We start from the raw sequence: 18259 nt of genomic DNA, 5'->3' as shown, positions 1-18259 counted from the left end.
CTATATCTATGCAGATACAAAATGCATGCACAAATTTCTTAAATAGTTTCTGAAAATTGTATTGGCAACTTTTTTTAAATGCACCACCTTTCTACATGTTAACTTACCTGTTTCTTTAGAGCTCCTAATTGTAAATGAATCTAGGTCTACTGATTTGGGTCTAAGTGGTAACTGTTCAGAATCTAGCTTTGGTTTTGATACTGGCTCAGTTTCAAATTTTGACGAAATGGTAGAAACTTCCCCATTAATCCTGAAATGAGAAAATCAAAACATATGTAGAAATCACTTGTATATGAATCATAACCATTTTTTTAAATTATGAATTAATGACACTAAGGATATTATAGCATAATAGTAACTTTTCTCTTTGTTCCACAATATTATTTCCATAAACATAAATCTCCACATTAAGACTAATCACAATAAAATCAGAAATGTAAAAACAGCCTCATCTGTGTGTATTCACCTAGTATGAATATAAAGTTAACAGAGAACCATCACAGTCTACAGAAAAAAATACGGAAAACAAATACTTTAGAAATGATTCTGAGATTCAGAAAAGCAGGTAATCAATAAATTTGAGATAAAGTAAATTAGTAAAAATAATCAGGTATAACTTAAAATTAGGTAAAACTTACTTGGCTGTGGGAGGTGGTGGAGGAACTGGTTTTTCAGGTCGCTTTGGGTACCCGGTTCCAGGAGATCTCAATAAATTATTGGCTTTGGTGGGTGGAGTGGGCTTCTTGGGTGGGACCTGCGGAGCAGCTGGCTTAGAAGGTTTCTGCTCCAAGACTGATTTTTCATCTGATTATTTAAAAATATTTAATAAGTTATTAACAATCAAAATTATTTAGGTTTTTCTATTTCCTAAAGTTAATGTCAGGCTGGAAACATGTGAAATAGAAAGAGAGACATTATTTGTATAAGTGTACAATGTTTTAAAGTTATAACTCAGTAAGATTAAATACCTAAAAGAGCTTATTTTGGGGGCACCCTTTGGTGGCTCAGTCAGCTGAGGATCCAACTCTTGATTTCAGCTCAGGTCATGATCTCACAGTGACAGGATGGATCTGTGGGGCTCCATGTTGAGCATGGAGCCTACCCGGGATTCTCTCCCTCCCATTCCCTCTGCCCCTCCCCTGCTTGCACTCTCAAAGGAAAAAAAAAAATTAAGTTTAGTTTGGTAAGAAGGGGGACCACTCGTAAGCTTCTGAGAAACAAATAATGCCCGGTTTTTCCTGTCTTCCCAGCATCCTTTGTTTTTAGGGGTGGTATACTACTCAATACAATCACATGATTTTACTCGAAGCAGAAAGTAATATTACCTATATTCAAATCCAGACCACTTTCTGAAAGTGAAGTATAGGAAACCAGTGACATTTAACATACTTATTTAAAAGTGATCACAATGACAAAGAATGTTAACAGGATAGCTTGATTAGACACAGGAGAGAAAATTACAGACTTGTACTTATAACCCTCATAATTGTACTAGGAATGCATTAACACAATTTCATTTTTTTCCAGTTTATTAACACCCTTAAAAACCCTATGAAGTAGATAAGAAAATATGCTGGAAATAAACACAGGGAACAGTTTTATGCCATGTTAATAAAAATAATTTTATCACCAAAAAGGCATGATACTATATATAATGACATACTTGATTCCTGATCATTCAGGTACTAAGAACAAGTATTAAAATTGACACGTGACTCTTAAATTCCAGAGAACAAACTGGTAGGTCGCCAGAGGGTAAGTGGGTGGAGGCGTGGGCAAAAGAGGTTATTTTTTTAATTGACACAGGTGCATACATACTAGATATTCATGATAACACAGGAGTCGGCAAAAATGTGTCTAACACATATAATGCAAAAAGAAGAAACTCTTATGTGCCATACTGAGTAATTTTCAAAATTTACTTGGTCTTTGTAAAGAATATCACAGGACCGTAAAGAATATCACAGGACCACAAATAATTTCACACCAATAGGAAACTGCTGACTATGAATCTTGAATACTGCAAGCCACAGGTAAACCCCCTCATTCAAAATAAGAGATTTAATTTAATAATAATGAAAATACAAACTACCATTGTTTCAGTTTTACTATTTATGTATAGTTTCCTTGGATCATTTGAAAATACAGCTTAGTCTATTAAAACCACGATCATCATTTGGTACAAAAATCCAATTTTAAATGGCCTCAAAACAAACAATGCATCATATAATTACATCATAATTATACCACCCAATCCTAACTATAAACCAACATAGCCATCTGTATCAGTTGAAACAGTCAATCAAATTTGTAGAAAATATTAAGAAAGATGTTTTATATAAAATATCAGGAAAAATACTGAAGGTCAAATAGAAGTTCACTGATTAACTGAACATACTTCTTTTAACAGATACATAAATAACAGCTTGAAATCAATTAAACTGTGTAGTCTATTCTAAAACAAAATAATACATTTAATATTCATGGAAATCAAAGGTGACAAAACTAAGATTCATCATTCCTGGTACAGCCATGACTAAATCAACTACAGTATGCTGATTTATCATATATGATGTCAATGTACGAGGTTTTATTTAGTTTTATTGAGGTGGAATTTATATAACATAAAATTAACCATTTTATTTTTTATTTTTTTTTTCAGCGTTTATTTATTTTTCGGACAGAGAGAGACAGAGCATGAACGGGGGAGGGGCAGAGAGAGAGGGAGACACAGAATCAGAAACAGGCTCCAGGCTCCGAGCCATCAGCCCAGAGCCCGACGCATGGACCGCGAGATCGTGACCTGGCTGAAGTCGGACGCTTAACCGACTGCGCCACCCAGGCGCCCCAAAATTAACCATTTTAAAGCGAAAAATTCAGTGCCAGTTAGTACATTCACAATGTTATGTAACAACCACCTTTCTCAAGTTCCAAAACTCATCACTCCAAAAGAAAAGTCTGGTTCCCGTTATTCAGTTACTCCCCATTTGCTCCTCTACCCATCCCGTGGCAATCACCAACCTCCTTCTGTCTCTACAGATTTATGTATTCTGGGCATTTCGAATACAAGGACTCATCCAGTATGTAACCTTCTGTGTCTGGCTCATTTCCCATTGCATAGTGTTTTCAAGGTCCATTCTCAATGTAATATGTATCATCGTTTCATTCTTTTTTGTGACTGAGTAATAACCACTATATGCATACAGCACAACCCATTCATCTGTTGAAGGATATCCGGGTTTTTTCCACCTCTTGGCCATTATGAACATTTGCATGCAAATATTTGAGTATCTGTATTCCATTCTTTTGGGTAAGTATCTAGGAGCAATGGCCGGATCATATAGTAATTCCATGTTTAACTTTATGAAGAACTACCAAACTGTTTTTCACAGCAGCTGCAAGATTTTACATTCACATCAGGAGTGTTATGAAGGGTCCAATTGCTCCATGTCCGTGTTAACACTTGTTATTTCCATTTTTATTATTAATACAACAATCCTAGTGAGTGTGAAGCAGTAGCTCAGTGTCATTTTGGTTTGCAATTCCCTAATAATTAATGATGTTGAATATCTTGTCATATACTTATTAGTCATTTGTGTATCTCCTTTGGAAAAATGTCTATTTCAGTCCTTTGCCCATTTTTGGATTAGGCTGTCTTTTTGCTGAGTTGTAACGACTCTTTATATATAATACCAAACCCATTATATATTCCTGATACCAAATATAGGATTTATGCAAATATTTCCTCCCATTCTGTGGTAAATCTTTCACTTTCTTCATAATGTCCCTTCAGTGCACAAAAGTCCTTAATTTTAATGAATTACAATTTAGCTTTTTCTTTTTTAAAATTAATTACTTTTTAAATTTATATCCAAGTTAGTTAGCATGTAGTACAACAATGATTTCAGGAGTAGATTCCAATGATTCATCCCCTATGTATAATCCCCAGTGTTCATCCCAACAGGTGTCTTCCTTAATGCCCCTTACCCATTTAGCCCATCCCCGTTCCCACAACCCCTCCAGCAACCTTCTGTTCTCTATATTTAAGAGTCTTATGTTTTTATATTATTTTTGCTTCCCTTCCCTTATGTTCATCTGTTTTGTACCTTAAATTCCTCATGAGTGAAGTCATATGATACCTTTCTCTGATTAATTTCGCTTAACATGATACCCTCTAGTTCCATCCATGTGGTTGCAAATGGCAAGATCTCATTCTTTTTGATTGCCGAGTAATACTCCATTGTATGTATGTATATATATATATATATATATATATATATATATATATATATATATACCACTAGCTTTTTTTTTCTTTTGTTGTCTGAGCTTTTGGTGTCATATCTAAGAATCCATTGCCAAGCCCAAGGCGATCAAGATTTAGCCCTATGTTTTCTTCTAAGAGCTTTAGTTTTGTACCTCATAATTTAGGTGAAGGATCTATTTTCAGTCAGATTTTATATATGGTATGAGGCAGGGGTTCAATTTCATTCTTTTGTATGTGGATATCCAACTGTGCACAGCAGAATTTTAGTTTAGGTAGAAATTCACCAAAAACAAGAAGAAATTTAAGAAAAAAAAGTCTTATGTTATTTCTTCAAATGCCCAAAGAAAGAAATATGTAAGATACAGATGTTATAATTTAAGATAGAGAAAAGAATTATCATAAGAGTATAATTTTATTGAAAACAGCTAAAATATACGGCAGCTAAAAAAATGCCATCAAAATAAATGAAAAATTCCACATCTTATTACAGAATACAAAAATATATTATTAACACTGTATGTAGTAAATTAATCCATCTGTTAATTCAGATGAGGCTTAGTTCCCTCCTGCATGAGTAAGAATAAAATTCTCAAAAAACTAAAAACGGAAATACCATATGATCTAATAATTCCACTACTAGTTATTTACCTAAAGAAAATAAAAATACTAAAAGATAATATGCATCCCGGTTCATAACAGCATTATTTGCAATAGTCAAGATACAGAGCCAGTTAAGTGTCCATCAACAGACAAATGGATAAGGAAGATGTGGTAGGGTGTGTGTGTGTGTGTGTGTGTGTGTGCACGCGTGCATGTGTATGTGTGCGTATGTATACATCCCCTTAAAGAAACAGTTTCCTACTCCAAGTGCATAGAAATACTAGCTTATGGTATCTTCCAAAATATTTGTGGCACCACCATCCACACAGAACTGCCTTTTTTAATGCATACTGTAAAGTAGGTAGAAGTTACTAGGTAAGGTATAAGGTATTTATATGGTAGGTTTAAGATGTAAGCTTCACTTACTGAAGAATGCCCTTTACCACTTCTCCATAGCTGCAACTTTGGTCATAAGGCAGGTACCTATCAATCTATTTCTGGATTCAAATTTAGGTACAATGAGAGGTAGAGGTTAAGACTTACTTCTTATATGGATATCAGTATCACTCATTTAATTCATCTTTTCGCTACTACAATGGCAACTTTGCTTATAAATCATAAGGACTTAAAGTCCTTCTAAATGCTTCTTGTTACCCTGACTACTTTGTCAGCTATTTCTATAATTAGACCAGCTTTCTTTTGACTGGCATTTGTCTGGCATATTTTTGTCTACTCTTTTAATTTAATCATTCCTGAATTCTTATCATTAAGATATGTCTCTTGTTAGCAGAATATGGTTGGATTTCTTTTTTCTTTTTTTTTTTTTTTTGAGTCTAACAATTTTTCTTTTAACTGGAATGTTTAGTCCAGTTATATTTTCTGTAATTACTTAGTATTTATTTTTTCTTGCTTGGTCTGTTTCATTTTCTCTCCTTGCTTTTTTGTATTTTCATTATTCTATGTTCTCCCATTATCTTTTTATACATTATTTTATTTTTTTGTAACTGCCTAGAGATTACAGCACATATCCTTGAAGTCATATATAAATTTTTCTACTGGCCCTAACACTTTAACTCCATTTACACCCCTGCTGCCTTGTTGCATTTTTATTTCTATAAATGCCCAGAAGGCATTATTAACATTTTATACAGTAAATATTTAGATTTACCTATCTGCTGCCAGCTCACTGCCCGACACAGGGCCTGAACTTATGGATCATGAGATCTTGACCTGAGCTGGAAATCAAGAGGTGGAAGCTTAACCAACTGAGCTACCCAAGCATCCCTATTTAAGCTTTTCTGTTGCTCTTGATTTCTGTATCTCCCAGTTGGTATTTGGAATCATTTCCATTCTGCCTGAATAACATCCTTTAAAACTGCCTAAAGTACTGGCATGCCAGTGATAAATTCCCTCAGATTTGACTGGCCTAAAAATGTTTTACTTCATCTTTTTTTCCTGAAGATATTTTCATTGGCAATATAATTATAGGTTAGCAGTTATTTCCTTTAACACTTTGGTGACATGATTCCATGGTCTTTCAGCTTCAAACTTTTTCCAATGAGAAGCAACTGTCACTCTTATTTTTGTTACTCTAAAATTAAATGTGTCTTATTCTCTGGCTGTTTTCAATATTATTTTTTGCTTATAGCAGCATGCCTAATAGTGAGTATATGGAGTAGTTTTCTTTGTATATATCCAGACTGGGCTCCACAGTATATCTTGATTCTGTAGCTTTTTGCTTCATCATTTTTGGAAGACTGGAAACCATTATAACTTCAAATAAGGTTTCTAGTCCCTTCTCTCTCCTCCCCATCTGGATCTTCAATTACATGTACATTAAACCTTTTCATTCTATTCTATATGTCTATTAAGATCTTTTCGATATTTTCCATCTTTCTTCCCACCATAAGCTTCAATTCAGAAATTTTCTTTTGAAAACACATACATACACATATATATTAACATATACCCACACACATATATCATATACAGTTGACCCTGAACAACATATTTGAACTGTGCAGGCCTACCTATATACAGATTTTTTAAATACAGTCCAGTACTATAAAGGTATTTCTTCTCCCTTATGATTTTAACATTTTTTTTCTACTTTACTGTGAGAATACAGTACATATTATATATAACGTACAAAATATGTGTTGATCGATTGCTGTTATCAGTAAAACTTCTGGTGAACAGTAGGCTATTGGTTAAGTTTTTGTTGAGTCAAACTTGTACGTACAGTGGGCCAGCGCCCCAACCCCTGCATTGTTCAAGGGTCCACTGTATATTTTATAGTTACACAAATTCATTTACACTTACATGGTTTTTAGTTATGCCAAAATTATCAATCACATCTTTTATTATTTTGAACATAAATTAGGCATAGATACTTTATAGCCTGTGTCTGATATTTCAAATACCTAGAACACTGTGGACCAGGTTTATTTTCTGTTTCTAGTCATGTGTCATATCTCCAAGTATGTCTGGTTATTTCTCTATGAGTAAGAGACATAAAACATTTGTGTGAAAATATACAAAGATAATTTAAAATTCTAGATGATGTCTTCTTCTACAGGAAATAAGGGTTTACTTTGTTTCAGGCAGCGAGGCGAAGCCACGGTAAAATCCCAGAGTACCTTCTCTTCCAATCAGACTGAGACAATCAGCACGTGGGCTTCAGTGCTTTTGAGAGCTAGTTCTACTTCCATTTCACACTTCTTATTAAACGGAGTCTTTTTTGGAACCCAATTAAAGTTCAAGAGTCTACTAATGTATCTCCTTTTCTGTGGGCCCTAAACTCCAATTTTTGTCTTCTCAAACCCAAAAATACATTGAAAGTTCTTTTCATAGTCTCAGCTAGCACTTTCAGAAATGGCAAATGCCTCAAAAAGAAACACAGGCTCGGGGCGCCTGGGTGGCGCAGTCGGTTAAGCGTCCGACTTCAGCCAGGTCATGATCTCGCGGTCCGTGAGTTCGAGCCCCGCGTCGGGCTCTGGGCTGATGGCTCAGAGCCTGGAGCCTGTTTCCGATTCTGTGTCTCCCTCTCTCTCTGCCCCTCCCCCATTCATACTCTGTCTCTCTCTGTCCCAAATAAATAAATAAATAAAACGTTGAAAAAAAAAATTAAAAAAAAAAAAAAGGAAACACAGGCTCAAATGCCAGACTCACTTTCCTGGGCTCCCCTCCTCTCCTACATCTTGACCCTGTAACTTCTTGTACCCTTCATAGCTCTCCTATGTCTAGTATATATGTATATATTTCACACAACCTTTCCAGTTATTCTCACTCAGATCATTCTCTGCCTGTCTATATGATCACTCATCAGTTTTCTTCAAGAGTTCCAGTTCATCTAACAATTTCTCAAATGTACATATTCTAAGACTCTAAGCTAAACTCTTCCTATTCTGATTTTAAGCAACCTTCTCGAACAACCTTACCTGTATCCATAAATTTAACTAGCTAACTTCCAAGACAGCACCTTACAAATAAATGCTTAATACAAACTCTCAACAAGATTCATCCCATATTTCCTATATTCATATCAAACCGTGTATCAAAAGCTGAACTCGTGTATTTTCTCCTAGAAACTGTCTTTATTTTATTTTATAAATCATATCTCATTTTCCCATCCTCACAACCGTTAGGATCTAATTAGTCAACAAGATGTACTACTATAAACCTAAACCACCTCCCTTATGGGAGAGCCTGAATATATCTCAACATCTTTAGCAGATAATGTAGCTGATTCACTCAAATCTATCCTACCTTCATACGATCATACCAAGCTATTAAATAGACAGCATTCTTTTTACATTTATCTGGAATTGAACATGTACCCCAAATTGGTCCAAGAAACTGAAGAGGACTTACTTTCCACAGGTGTGGAGAGGTTTTCCTCTTTCCTATTAAATGGACAAAATATCAAGTTGCCCCTGATGGTCACAGTCAGCATTCCTGTGACCTCAAGGGAAACCAATCTGAAGACAAAGTAGACACTAAAGATGGCAAATGGAGAGAGATATAATCCAGGTCCATAATGAAATTATTCAATGGAGGGTCATAAGACTCCTACTTCTAGACTTCCAATTATATGAGACTGTTTCCCTATTGTTTCAGTTTGAATAAGGATTTTTATTCTTTGCTCTGAAACCATTCCAATTTCCTTTTTATCCATACCATCACCAAACCTATTCAAATAGCACTAAAACAGTTTCAGAAAAACCTATCTGAACATGTCACACCAGTTTTTAAAAGCCTTCCAATTACATAGTAATTATTGTATTAAATATCCCTTATTCATTATATATTTTGCAAGAAACTACAGAACCAATGTCAAATAAGATTCAGACACACACACACACTACACCTTTGCCCCATAGGGTTTAGTGGTTTAGTCAAATGTGGGAAAAAGACAATATACAAAAAATACCTAATGTACATGTAACATACAATAATGAGAAATAACTACTTTTAGACAGAGTAATAAAGAAAAGACTAATGTCAAAGAGGTGACATTAAGATGGCTGTTTTAAGCTGGAATCTGAAAAAATGAGAAGGAATCACGTATGGAAAGAATCTGAAGGAGTGCAAGATAAAGATGAGATGCCAGGAAAAGGATACTACACCATGCAACTGGGAGGGCAGGAAACTGATACTCTATGAATGTTATACACTGGGGGAGCCGACCACAAACAGTTAACAAGAGAAAACTCAGTAGGGAGCCAGATCACTCAAAATCTGGTAGGCTATATACTAAGGCTAATGTGGTCAAGAAAGTCTGCTTTTGGGAAGAAAACACTGTAGGCTAGAGTTTTTTCCCAAATGCAACAGAAAATGTTCAAATATATTAAGTTCATGTGCCATGCATCATAATGACCAACACATATTTATATGAAACATGTGCATATACCCTTTATTTCCATGATATAAATTCTGAAATCCTTATCACTACTTTAAATCCTTTTTGGTGCAAGGCAACATATAAACAGATAGTTAAATACAACTCTTTGCCATAGCGTTTAAAGGCCTTTTATGAACTACATAAGTGGTTCTTAGTTTTATCTTCAGATTAGAATCCTGAGAAGAGCTTTAAAAATACTACTACCTGAGGGGCGTCTAGGTGGCTCAGTCAGTTGAGCGACCGACTTTGGCTGAGGTCACAATCTCGCTGTTTGTGAGTTCGAGCTCCACATAGGGCTCACTGCTGTCAACCTGTCAGTGCAGATCTTCTGTCCTCCTCTCTGCCCCTCCCCCGCCGGTGCTCCCCCGCAAAATAAATAAATATTAAAAAAAAATACTACTATCTGAGTTCTACCTTATAAAAATTCTGGAGAGGATCCTTAGTATCAGCATATTTTTAAAAGACACCCAGGTAATTCTAATATGCCACCAAGACCAAAAACAACTGCACCACGCTACATTTCTAGCTAATTTCTAGCTTCCTAAGTTACCTATAGCCATTTCTTGAATATGCTTTCTCTCATTCTTTTCACATTCTTTCTGTGGTCTGGAACCACCTTCTCTTTTCCAGTCAACACATTATGCTCATTTTCTAAGTCTCTGAATAATTACAATCTCCTCATTACCATGCACATGTTAACTATTCAACTAGAATTATTAGAGTATCACTTAAAATAGAAAAAAAAATTAAATCCTCGTGATTAACAGAAGCCAGTTGCCTCATACATACATATTTATTGGTTTTATGCTATTGCATATTTGACATTTATTAAAAGTCTGTCCCATGTGTGGGTTAAGTATAATAAAGAATATTTGCTACTTCTTAAGAGGCCAAGATTATTTTTAGGTTCAAACAGGAGTGATATATTACAGATACCAAAATATTCTTTGTAGAACATTAGAGATAAGTACTATTTCCTTTTTGGTAAGCATACTAAATATATAATACAATAGAGTTCTACCACAGGTCTCTCAACTCAAGAGTCTGTACTACAGACTGCATCACAGATAAAAAGGCATGCATTTGAGTTCAGGGTCTCCAATAATAACTGCCGCTAAATGAGTCAAACACACAGATCTTGATTTTAATTCCATACTAAATTGTATTACACCAAAATTCCAGAGCACATACTAATTGAAAAGCATATTTTGAATACTGATTTCCAAATCACTGTAATATGAAGAATACTATCCATAGCCAGCACATAAATAGAAAACTACACATTTTTATCATATTTCAATTCCATTAAGTTTTTACTCTGCATTCCTTTTACTGGCTCATAGGAAGAAGAGAACACTCCTAAGCAAACAAGACCTCCAGACTTACAGGCAATATGTTCAATTATGTACCAAGACCAATTTTGCCAGCTTGGAATTCAACGTAAGGCAAAAATACCAAGAATGAGGAGAAAAAAATAAACAAAACATGTTCTACCACTAGGCCCTCCATAAAAGAAATTCGTTAAAAACATAAGTATGGGGTGCCTGGGTGGCTCAGTCGGTTAAGCACCCGACTTCAGCTCAGGTCATTACCTCACGGTTCGTGGGTTCGAGCCCTGCATCGGGCTCTGTCCTAACAGCTCCGAGCCTGGAGTCTGCTTCAGATTCTCTGTCTCCCTCTCTCTCTGCCCCTCCCTTGCTCACGCTCTGTCTTCCTTTCTCTCAAAAATAAATAAACATTAAAAAAAAAAAACATATAAAATACACACACACACAGACACACATATAGGTAGAAAATATGAAATACAAACAAATCAAAGTACAAACAGCAATGAATATGAACAAATCCAAACACTGACTGGGAATCAGCAGAATGCAGATGATGGTTAAGCCATGAGCTTTATATATCTGACTGTCCGAAGAATCAAAAATAAAACAAAAATCCAACTCTGATAGTCTTTATTAATTTTTAGTTCAGCAATTGAGCAAATGAATTAATTAATGATGCTACTGGACCTTTGTGTGGGAACCAGCAGCAGTCACGCAACCTTCTGCAAGAGAAAATCTTACATAGTAAAGTACAACTGTTTCCAAAAGATAGGGTAAGATTCACAATTCAATCTACTGGGGTTCAGAGTCCCAGAAATCGGCCAACTAGACCCTGAAAATCTGTAGTCTCGTGTATTAGCAATGAATTCCTAGCATGTGACTACATTTCCCCAGCAACAATAACTTGTCTCCCTTAATGTCAGATACAGAGACAAAAAAACTCAAGAGGAACATCTACCAGCACAACTCTCCCTTCCTATTCTAATTAGGAAACAATACTGCCAATATTAACATATTGGTGTTTACTTCCTGCCTGGAGGTGTGTGCCATCTGGTTATGTTCTGCTTATGAACTGACTGAAAAATAACAAACCCGGTCTTAACACCTGCAGGTATAGAAACTCTAGAGAAAAATGCTCCTCAAGCAAGTGAGCGCAGATTCACTGCCTCCACCAGTAAGTGTTGAATGGCTGGACTTTAGCCCATTATGCCCTTCCTATGGATGTGACTGAGGCTACCAAGGAGAACATATACATAAAGGTAAACACTTAAATGACTTACAAGCCTAATAGAGCTCCTACACATTTATATGCTTCACTGCCTGGCACTCCAAAATAAACATTAGTTGCTCCCTTCCTTTCATACATAGTTCATACCAAGAACAAGTCATTGAGAATGGAGTGGGTTACTCAGAGGTATGTCCAAGAAACGTTTTCCAAACAGCAGGAGGAAAAACCTCTGCTTCAAAAGTGTTGATATTATTATTCTAATGAAGCATAATATGGCCAGCATTCAGGTATCTCTGAGAAATTAGGGGGCAGAAAACTGCTAAGCAGGTTTGAGAAAATCTACATGTTGGCACGAGCAGTAAATAGTCAAGATTTAAACTCCATTCTTTTTTTAAATTTCTTTTTAATGTTTATTTTTGAGAGAGAGAGAGAGAGAGAGCACGAGCAGGAGATGGGCAGAAAGAGAGGGAGACAGAATCCAAAGCAGGTTCCAGGTTCCGAGCTGTCAGCACAGAGCCTGATGTGGGGCTCGAACCCACGAATCATGAGATCATGACCAGAACTGAAGTTGGACACAACCAACTGAGCCACCCAGGTGCCCCTATAATAGCTGTTTTAATGTCCTTGCTATTTCCATCATCTCTTGCCATTTCTGGGTCTGTTTCATTGACTAATTCTTCTAGTTACAGGTTGCTATTATCCTGCTTCTTTCCATGCCTAATAATTTTTTATCAGATAATGGACACTATATATTTTTTTTAAATTTTTTTTTAACGTTTATTTTTGAGACAGGGAGAGACAGAGCATGAACGGGGGAGGGTCAGAGAAAGAGGGAGACACAGAATCCGAAACAGACTCCAGGCTCTGAGCTGTCAGCACAGAGCCCGACGCGGGGCTCAAACTCACGGACCGCGAGATCATGACCTGAGCTGAAGTCGGCCGACTGAGCCACCCAGGCTCCCCAGACATTATATATTTAACACTCTCAGGTGTTATACTCTTCCAAATTGTATAGAATCCTGTTCAGGAAATAGTTCAATCTGCTTCCAAGGTAAATGTGAAGACGACTTTAGTCTAAGGTGATATAATCTTTTATGGACTCCATCCTACACTTTATGAAGTCCTTCCCCTGTGGCTTGTGGGAACATGAACTATTAGTGAGTTCCAAAAACTGCTTCACCAAATGTTTTCTAGTAGTTATTTCTCTACCTGTGGAAGTTTCCTTTCATGTGTATATAATTCACAGTACTCAGCCAAAGCCTCATGGTTAAGATGTACTGAGATCTCAGAATGTTCTCGGTGCAGTTCCCTCTATTCTGGCACTCTGCCCCACAAACAGTAACTGCTTTGACCTCCCTAAACTCCTTTTCTCCTGTTTCCTCAGCTCTAGAGGAAAACCAGACTCTGTTTGGCTTCTTCCTTTCTACTGCCTATAAACTGCTTCTAGACAATAAGCTGGGGTAATGTTAGGACTTGCCTTACTGGCTCAGTGATAACTTCCTTCCGTGATAACAGTCCTAAATGATCTATTGTCCAATACCTGAAACCACTATTTCATCTATTTTGTCCAGTCTTCTAGTTGTTCAACTCAGGAGGGCAAATTCAGTCCTTGTTACTTCACCAAGTCAGGTTTTTGAGCAGATAAATGATCTAAAAATGGATCACCTTCCATTTTGTTAATGGGATCCACACAACTGATTTCAGGGAATATGGGAAGTCATTACTACATTTTAATAAAATCCCTACCTACTTGATGGAGGAGACTATAAAAGGAATATCATAATGTAGGTAATGAAGCCAACAACATAGTTCTTACATTTAGTTCTCAGTATCTTTGTAAAATGAGTCTTTCATGTAGGACCGGTATTATAACCAGGCACCAAAATAAACCAATCCAATGCTCAGACCTAACAATAGCCATATTACATCTGAAATTAAAAAATACTTTTACTAAGTTGTTTTTGCATGACAAATAAAACATTCTCAAACATAAAGAAAAAAAGAATCTAAAAACTTCCCATGCTGAGCATAGATAACGAGAAAGAGATAAAGCTATGAAAATACATGGCATATTCAGGGACAAGAATGTGGTTACTGTATTTAGTGAATGAAAAGGGTAGAAGATAATACCAAAATTGTAATTGGGGGGGGGGGGGGTCAGTTCCCAATAACAACAAAAGCTGGCTCAGATAAGGATCAACAGGAGCTTTTATTCATTCTTGATGGGAATGCAAAATGGCATAATCTGGAAGATGATGTGACAGTTTCTTATACAACTAAACATACTTTTAACATATGATCTGGCAATCATACTCCTTGGTTATTTCTGCCCAGGTGAACTAAAAGCTTATGTCCACCAAATACCTTGACAAGGATGTTTAATTATACATAGCATCTTTATTCATAACTGACAAAGTTTGGAAGCAACCAAGATGTCCTTCAGTAGGTAAATATGGATAAGCTGTGCTATAGATAGATAATGGAATATTAATCAGCACTAAAAGAAAATGAGCTGTTAAGTCATGAAGACATGGAGAAAACTTAAACACATATTAAAGTGAAAAAGCTACATACTGTATGATTCCAACCATATGACATTCTGCAAAACTATGGAGACAATAAAAAGATTAATGGTCACCAGGGGCTGAGGGAAGGGAGGGATGAAATAACAGAGCAAAGAAGATTCTTAGAATAATAAGACCTATTCTGTTAGACATTGTATTACACATTTGTCAAATTATACATTTGCCCAAACTCATTAAAATGTACAACTCAGGAATGAACCCTAATATAAACTATGGACTTCAGGTGATAATGTGTTAGTGGAGGTCCACTCTGGTGCAGGATGTTGATAGTGGGGGAGGCAGTACAAGTGTGGGGCAAGGAGTGTATGGGAATTCTGTGTAGTTACTACTCAATTTTGTTGTGAATCTAAAACTGTTCTAGAAAATAGTTTATTAAAAAATGAATCTGGCAAAACTATGAAATAGAAGCCAGACACGGGACTAAAGTGAGAGAAATCAGTTAAGAGAATACAGGAACACTGCAGGCAACACACAAGGATAGGCAGAAACAATATTGGCAGTAGAAACAGAAGCATTCTAAAATAGTATTCAAGGTTTTGCTTGTACAGTCAACAACACAAGGGTTAGGGGTACCAATACCCTACACAGCTGAACACAGTTACCTGAATATAACTTTTGACTCCCCAAAACTTAACTGAAAGCCTACTGTTGAATAAATGGCCTTGCCAATAACATAAACAGTCAATTAACACATATTTTATATATTATGTACATTATATACTCTATTCTTATAATACATTAAGCTTAAGAAAAAGTTATTAATAAAATCATAAGAAAAGTACATTTACAGTGCTGTATCCTATTTATCGAAAAAAATTCACGTACCAATGGACCTGTGCAGTTCTAACCCATGCTGCTCAAGGGTCAACTGTATATATAACCTAAAATACTAGATATAACCATTGCAGATCTTTCTGTACACAAAGAGAAATAGTTATTTTATCCAAATTAATAATAACAAAACAAAATGATGTTTTTAACAAAATAGATATGGTACCTTGGAATACTTTCCAAGTTTATATGACAGACAGTGAAAATTAAATAATACATAACAAATCACTTCCATGTTAGAACTCACTTTTAAAAAAATTTTTTTTAACATTTATTTATTTTTGAGAGACAGAGAGAGAGCATGAGCAGAAAAGGGGAAGAAATAGAGGGAGACACAGAATCCAAAGCAGGCTACAGGCTCTGAGCAAGCTGTCCACACAGAGGGAGATCATGACCTGAGCCGAAGTTGGACGTTCAATTGACTGAGCCACCCAGGCACCCCATAACTCACTCTTACACCTAAGAATTTTTTAAAATTTGAGACTCCAAAAAAGACAAAGTATAACTATTTAATGCTTACTTTCGTTATTTTTTGAAAAAACAAATAATAATATAATGAAATACTATAACCTTACTGAAGTAATAGTTTAACTTTTTAATGAATGTAAATTGGTATCAGTTTGAATAAAACCTTAATTTCCTATCACTCTTGATAAAGTACTTCCTCCCAGAAAACTCCAAATAAATACTGAACAGTTGTTAAAAATCAGTGTAAATCTGACGAATGGATAAAGAAGATGTGGTTTATATACACAATGGAATACTACCTGGCAATGAGAAAGAATGAAATCCTGCCATTTGCAGCAACGTGGATGGAACTGGAGGGTATTATGCTAAGTGAAATAAGTCAGTAAGAGAAAGATACCATATATTTTCACTCATATGTGGATCCTGAGAAACTTAACAGAAGACCATGGGGGAGGGGAAGGGGGGGAAAAAAGTTACAGAGAGGGAAGTAGGCAAACCATGAGAGACTCTTAAATACTGAGAACAAACTGAGGGTTGATGGGGGATGGGAGGGAGGGGGGGTGGGTGATGGGTATTGAGGAGGGCACCTGTTGGGATGAGCACTGGGTATTGTATGGAAACCAATTTGACAATAAATTATATTTAATAATAAAAAAATCAGTGTAAATCAATCAATGTGGAGAGATATTATTACTTACAATGACAAATCCAAAGAAGAATTATTTTTCTGAAAGTGGAAGAATTACCCTTACCTTTTTCTTCTGGCTTTATAGGAAAATACTTCTTTTCTGTAGCTATTAGCTCAGGCTTTGGAGCTAAGGAAAAAAGCCAAAATTAGTACTTAAAAAAATTAGTTTCAAAGCACAAAAACAATTATACTACTAAGCAGAAAAGGTCAGTTTAAAAATAACATCAGAGGAAAACATGACTTAACAGAAACAACAATGTACCATAATCACTAGGCTAACTATCTAATCCTGCACCTACCACCATTACATGGCTGAGTAGTAACTCTGGTCTCAGTTCCTTCTTTGCCAAATGAAGGTGTTCATACCCTCTACAACACCACTCTCCAGTAGAACTTTTCCATGATGATGGAAATATTCTATTTTTGTGTTATCAATACTAAGTGTGTTGACTTGAAATACTACTACTGTGACTGGGGAATTCAATATTTTATTTGATTTAACTTTAATTAAATTTTGAAAGCCCCAATATGACTAGTGAATAAAAAGCCTAGAACACCAACTTCCATAAAAATTACTTTTAACTTATGCTTTCCTTGCTCTGGGATTAAGTCAGCAAATACAAAGATGAAAACTTGGAGTAGGAAAGGACCTGTATTATTTCTTAAAAGAGCAAATCTTTCAAGAAAATAATTGTACCTCATTTATAAAAATCAAAAATTAGGGGCTAGGGACACCTAGGTGGTTCAGTTAAATGTGGACTCTTGATATGGGCTCAGGTCATGATCTTCTCCTGGTTGTGAGATGAAATTCCACATTGGGTTCCATGCTGACAGCTCAGAGCCTGCTTGGGATTCTCTCTTTCCATCTCTCTGCCCCTCCCCCCCCCCCTTGAAAGAAGAGAAGAGAAGAGGAGAGGAGAGGAGAGGAGAGGAGAGGAGAGGAGAGGAGAGGAGAGGAGAGAAGAGAAGAGAAAAAGAAAACAAAAAACTAGAAAGTAACAAAAGAGGAGAGAAAAGAAAAAGAGAAACAGAAAGAGAAAGAGAAAGAGAAAGAGAAAGAGAAAGAGAAAGAGAAAGAGAAAGAGAAAGAGAAAGAGAAAGAAAAAAAGAAAAAGAAAAGAGAAGAAAAGAAAAAAAAAGAAAAAAAGGAGAAGAAATGAAATTAGGATCTAAAACTTACAGAAATAGACAAAGGGCCAGATTATGAAACTGTAACTCTGGAAAACTCTTCTAAGTATACCATAATATATTCAACTGCTTAAAAAAATAAAAATAAACTCTTCGAGTTTAACCCTTCAGCATACTCTCTGAAGAAATACAAATAATTAGTATTTATATGAGACATTAACAAATGAATTTAA

The 18259-nt window shown here is 35.8% G+C and overlaps 1 protein-coding gene across 1 annotated transcript in view; it reads right to left on the bottom strand.

Moving 5' to 3' along the window:
- CD2AP (CD2 associated protein) overlaps nt 1-18259 on the bottom strand; it is a 140592-nt gene that overhangs the window by 24082 nt on the left and 98251 nt on the right. Inside the window, exons 11-13 of the mRNA XM_011282366.3 lie at nt 16963-17025; nt 639-804; nt 108-250 (exon numbers count right to left, since the gene is read on the bottom strand). Of these exons, the coding sequence (XP_011280668.1) occupies nt 108-250; nt 639-804; nt 16963-17025 (372 nt within the window). The remainder of the gene's footprint in view (nt 1-107; nt 251-638; nt 805-16962; nt 17026-18259) is intronic.

This window comes from Felis catus, chromosome B2, assembly GCF_018350175.1.
Source record: "Felis catus isolate Fca126 chromosome B2, F.catus_Fca126_mat1.0, whole genome shotgun sequence".
In the NCBI taxonomy this organism is placed as follows: domain Eukaryota; kingdom Metazoa; phylum Chordata; class Mammalia; order Carnivora; family Felidae; genus Felis; species Felis catus.
Note: the sequence above shows the minus strand (reverse complement) of the source record. Positions and strands in the feature narration are given on the sequence as shown.